At 34.7% G+C, this 5,274-nt stretch overlaps 1 protein-coding gene across 1 annotated transcript; it reads left to right on the top strand.

The window, feature by feature from the left end:
• The first annotated feature begins 2,307 nt into the window (after positions 1–2,307).
• Positions 2,308–4,675, top strand: LOC108909905 (integrin-linked protein kinase). The gene is made up of 3 exons (XM_018714375.1): positions 2,308–2,618; positions 2,970–3,135; positions 3,198–4,675. The coding sequence occupies exons 1-3, from the start codon at positions 2,530–2,532 to the stop codon at positions 4,293–4,295; spliced, it is 1,353 nt and encodes a 450-aa protein (XP_018569891.1). The 5' UTR covers positions 2,308–2,529; the 3' UTR covers positions 4,296–4,675.
• Positions 4,676–5,274: the final 599 nt, after the last annotated feature.

Genomic DNA, 5,274 nt, shown 5'->3' with positions numbered 1-5,274 from the left:
GCATTTAAATATTACACTTTTCCTAAAAAAATGCACTGGTGTTATCAGTTATGGTGATTATTGATTGTTGTGAAATCATTGTCAAGCTGCAGCAACTACTGAGTACTGATCCTTCTGATCTATTCATCTGCACTACCCTCTCATTTTTTCTTCATCGACCTTTTAATTTCTGATACCGCACAATTTTAGGTAAGTATATATTAAGATAATCATTAAGGAATATTGCCACGGTAAAAAAATATACCTTGTGTATTCTTTCTAACCTAAAAAAAATATTTTGGTGTTGATTGAAATATTCTCTCAATATTTCAGTCAAAGTTTTTAGTCTTTAATACTTATTGCACCCAAGGATTGCACCAATTCACTTACCTTTCATAAACCTATTTAGCAAAATAATCTAAACAATATAATACTATTATAACTTGATAAAAGTTAGTAGTTTAGCAGATGACTTTTTGTGATTTTAAAATTAGTATTTGTGGAAAATATAAGATCGTGATATACAATTAATTTTACGTATATTTACATAAAAAAAAAACAAGAAAAAGTACCACAAAATTTTACGCTTAATTTATTATTATTGGGTGTCATTATGTTTTCATTTAATTAGTTTAGTATTATTTTATTTAATGAGAACTACCTACAAAGTATTTTAAATTTTCCCGCGACACCACTTTGATATTAAACTGACTTTGGTAAGTAACTAGATATGTTAAGTTGGCAACGCTGTGAAATCTTGTTTAGTGATGGGAATAATCGAATGAATTTAATAATCGAGAGGTTACCGTTCGAATTAATTTTATAATCGAATGATCATTCGAATGATATATAATCGAAAGTCCACTTCGAAAATTTCCGACCTATCCCAAATTATATGTGAAAAAAACGAAATTAATGACTCGCGTATTGCGGAATTTCTTCGTTGTCAGTTGAGTTGTTCATCAGCATGTGTTTAAAATGAATAGTGGCCGCCTAAAGAGATCCATTGTTTGGGTTTTTGAAAAAAAATTAATATATAGAAAACATAATTTTTGTATTATTTTCATTCATATGAATTTCTATCTATGCTAAATAAAGCTTCCTTCTAAACCGCCCTTCAAAACCGCGCGATGCCACTCATAAAATTACTGCATATCTTTTATGCAGTGATAATCGATTGTCTCATCCATCCTCTCGGCCGTCTTATCTCGAGGTTTTGTATCTCGTTAGAGCGTTGGAATAATCGAAACACCTGTGCTTTCGCTCGAGCAGCGCGTTTGCGTTATTCGGTGATGACGAGTGACGATTGACGTTAGTAATGCTGTTGTGGCCACTGTCATTCGTCATTCGTCTAAGAATAATCGAATGAATTTATATGATCACTCGAGATATCTCGAGAGATTTTCATAATCGATATAATCGATAATTTTCATTCGAGTAGTCCCATCACTAATCTTGTTACAATTAGTGTCGTCTCCACAGTTGGTATCAGAACAGTGTTGCCAGCGCCAGCACTTTGGTCTGTTTTCAGCACCTTTTTAAACAAACTAGACCGTCGTACTTTCTCCTTACAATTCTGCACCTTTGCGAAGAGTATGACGTCAAGACAACCATAACCTATCATTGTTGGTACAACTCAAGATTTGTAAACTAATTACTTTACAAATCTTGGATACAAGTTGTATATAAATGCTACGGCTACTATGGGCCGTGGGGTGGATAGAGGGGTACGCCTTTTCCTATATTCTATGATTCTGTGGTGTTCTGTTTTGTGCTGTGATTGGCACATTCACACAATTGACAATGGTTGGACTACAGCTCTTGATGTGAGCTCTTGGGCAAGGATTTTATACATTGTATAAAATCCTTGGCTCTTGGGTACCTGGCATATCTCCGTCAAAAATGAATATAAAAATCTGAAATCTTAGGGGTGTACTCTAGATGGGGAGACCTAAGAGCGCACGTACCTACCTACTCCACATTATCTTTAAAAAATATATATTTTTTATGTTAACATATAAGGATACATAGTTTATTCAAATATAGTTTATATAATAGGATTTTTTTCATAAAATTTTACAAGACGTGGGTAACACATCTGTAAAAAATAAAAAATGTATTGCTGGTTGCATTTTCGTCATACCTACCTAGCATGTAATTAAGAACGTGATGAAGGAAGTAAAAGTAATTATTTATTAGACTTATTGTATCTGATTCGATATTATAAATTTTCTAGACTTTTTTCAAACAATTAGCACTTTTTCACTTCCCGATCTAGTACTTTTATTTTACGTCCGCTGGCAACACTGTATCAGAATGACATTAATCTAATCAGTAATGGCAGCTGTTAAAATAGTAGTGACATAATTTTGCAATTATGTTTATAATACATTCTTGATTATTATACTTATCTACCTTTTGTGGTAAATAGTATTTCCGCTTGCTAAAATTCAGTCAGTGTGGTTTATAAAGTTGCTAAAGTTATTAATGTTAATTCTGTCCAATTAAGAAGTGAACGCCCATTTATTATTTATTAATTACTTTACGAAAATGGAGGATATTTTCCAGTGGTGCAAAGAAGGAAATGCGTTACAAGTAAGGGTTTGGTTAGATGAACCCGAACATGATATGAATCAAGGGTAGGTAGAATGATTTATTGGACTTTAAATGAAATGTTCTGCTGCTCCCATTACCTTATTTGGAGATTGTATCATTTTGTTAAGAGGGGATTCTTATTTGATATTTGATTTGTAAATAAATCTTTGTTGATTCATTTAATTAAAACTATGTTTTCTTCATCAAGTTTGGCTTATGATAAACATATGTTTTTTATGAAAGAAACATGGATATTTCTTAATGCAACAGTAATGTTTAAAGTAGTAAAGAATTGTCATATGTATAGAAATTATTATTTTACCTTGAAATTTTTATTTATGAGACTGAATATTATATTTATTGTATACAATATTTGCAATTTTTATTTTTTGTAGAGATGATCATGGCTTTAGCCCACTTCACTGGGCTGCCATGAAAGGTCACAACAAAATTGTAGAAATGTTGCTTCTACGAGGGGCAAGAGTAAATGCAACAAATCGGGGGGATGATACACCTCTGCATTTGGCAGCTGCTCATGGTCACCGAGAAATAGTTCATATGGTATGACATTTTTATAAACACTGAGTATTTGTAGTGATATTCATATACTGTTAATTTTTCAGTTGCTTCGTCAAAGAGCTGATTTAAATTTCACAAACGAACATGGGAATACACCCCTTCATTATGCATGTTTCTGGGGCTACAATGAGATTGCCGAGGATCTTGTTCATCATGGTACAAAGGTCGCCATTGCTAATAAATATGGGGAAACTGCACTTGACAAATGTGCCAAAGGTACTCTTGCCAAAAGCCTTCATGACATTGCTGTGGAATCTGGCCAAGACCTCAAGAAAATTACGTTCAAAGACCAGAGTTGGTTGGGTATGAAGACTAGATCTCGAGATGCTACATTGTCCCGACACAAAGGTATAAACTTCAAGGAATTGGAGCTTAAGAGGAAAATTGCAGATACGCATAGTGGTGTCACCTACGTTGGCAGGTGGCAGAACAATGATATTGTGGCCAAAATACTGAAAATCCGTGACGTCACGCCCAGAATTTCCAGAGATTTTAATGAAGAGTTTCCCAAACTACGTATATTCTCCCATCCTAATATACTACCTGTTATTGGCTGCTGTAACAGCCCACCTAATTTAATAGTCATCAGCCAGTATTTACCACTGGGATCGCTGTATAACGTTTTGCATGAAGGAAGTGGCGGAATCGTCGTCGACACAGCGCAAGCCTTACGTTTTGCCATAGACGTCGCCAAGGGAATGGCATTCTTGCACAGCCTTGAGCGTACGATTCCGGAATACTTCTTAAATAGTCGTCACGTGATTATCGAAGAGGATCTAACGGCTCGAATAAATATGGCAGATGCCAAATTTTCCTTCCAAGAGAAGGGTCGTATTTACTATCCAGCGTGGATGTCACCGGAGGGGCTGCAAAAGAAAATTGCCGATAGGAACTGGGAGGCGTCCGACATGTGGAGTTTCGCTATATTACTCTGGGAACTTGCCACTCGCGAAGTGCCCTTTGCAGACCAAAGCCCAATGGAAGTCGGTATGAGGATCGCTCTTGAGGGTTTACGGATTAGTATCAAGCCGGGTATCCCGGCCCATCTGACTAAGTTGATTAGAATTTGTATGAACGAAGACCCGGGTAGAAGACCTACTTTTGACCAGATTATTCCCATCCTTGACAGAATGACTCATTAACTTTTATATTTCGTCGATGTGTTCACAGCTTTAACTTTGGGTGCCTATTTACCTACAATTCTTACTCTAAAGATCTGTAACATTAGTTTTAGACGAAAAAAATTACCGTTATTAACTTAAAAGTCCAAAACATTTTTGCTGTAATTCGGAATAAGTCATCAGATGTAACCATGGGGGCAATTAGCCCGGATTCTAAGGGGGGTGAGCAAATTTGAAATATCAGAATATAAAATCTCCCAAATTTAAGGTCCGTGAGTAAATTGTATACGATCTAAAAATCAGCAACCGATGCTGAACAGTGCGCTAACAAATATACAGGGTGTTCTCAATGTTGAGTCATTTATTTTGACAGCTGGTAGAACTAATAAAAAAAGTCGATTTACCAAAAATCGTTATAAAAATTATCAAATAAAGCAATTATTAACAATTATTTAAAAAAATTGAAATTTAAACGTACGTTGTACAAAAATAAATTGTTTACTAACGGTTTTCGTGACCTTCTCGTTGTTCCTTTAAATATCCTGCGTTGCGGAGTCTTATACCTAATTTTACAATCATCCGCGGAGCCGAATGATTTCATAAAGGAAACTTCCACATACAAGTGACATGCTGCGGTTGCATTTTGTTGACACTCCCCGTAAGTTACTGTTATGTCCACTGTATGAATTATTTAGCACTGTCAAATTGAAAAGCGTACTCAAAACTGTGCAACTACAAAAAAACGATATACCTAGTATCAGTAGTAAACAAACTATTTATGTTTTTACAACGGAGTGGTCGAAAATGACAATAAATCAGGTTTGTATTAGAAAGTTTTTAAATTCCAATTTTTTTGAGAACATAAAGGACTGATAGACTATATATTATATATATATTTCTTTGGTATTTCGACATACTGCAAATTAAAAAATAAAATGCCACAAACATTTAGATCTAATAAATATTTCACTGGACATATAGTTAGTGTCCACTTGATAGA

Source organism: Anoplophora glabripennis, unplaced genomic scaffold (genome assembly GCF_000390285.2).
Source record: "Anoplophora glabripennis isolate ALB-LARVAE unplaced genomic scaffold, Agla_2.0 scaffold28, whole genome shotgun sequence".
Lineage (NCBI taxonomy): Eukaryota > Metazoa > Arthropoda > Insecta > Coleoptera > Cerambycidae > Anoplophora > Anoplophora glabripennis.
This window is presented reverse-complemented; position numbering and strand designations above follow the sequence as displayed.

Bases quoted from the DNA above. Each gene is read 5' to 3' on its own strand.
- LOC108909905 (XM_018714375.1), top strand. From the start codon at position 2,530: ATGGAGGATATTTTCCAGTGGTGCAAAGAAGGAAATGCGTTACAAGTA. The intron at 2,619-2,969 runs GTAGGTAGAATG...TATTTTTTGTAG, and splicing joins GAACATGATATGAATCAAGG to AGATGATCATGGCTTTAGCC. The intron at 3,136-3,197 runs GTATGACATTTT...TTAATTTTTCAG, and splicing joins ACCGAGAAATAGTTCATATG to TTGCTTCGTCAAAGAGCTGA.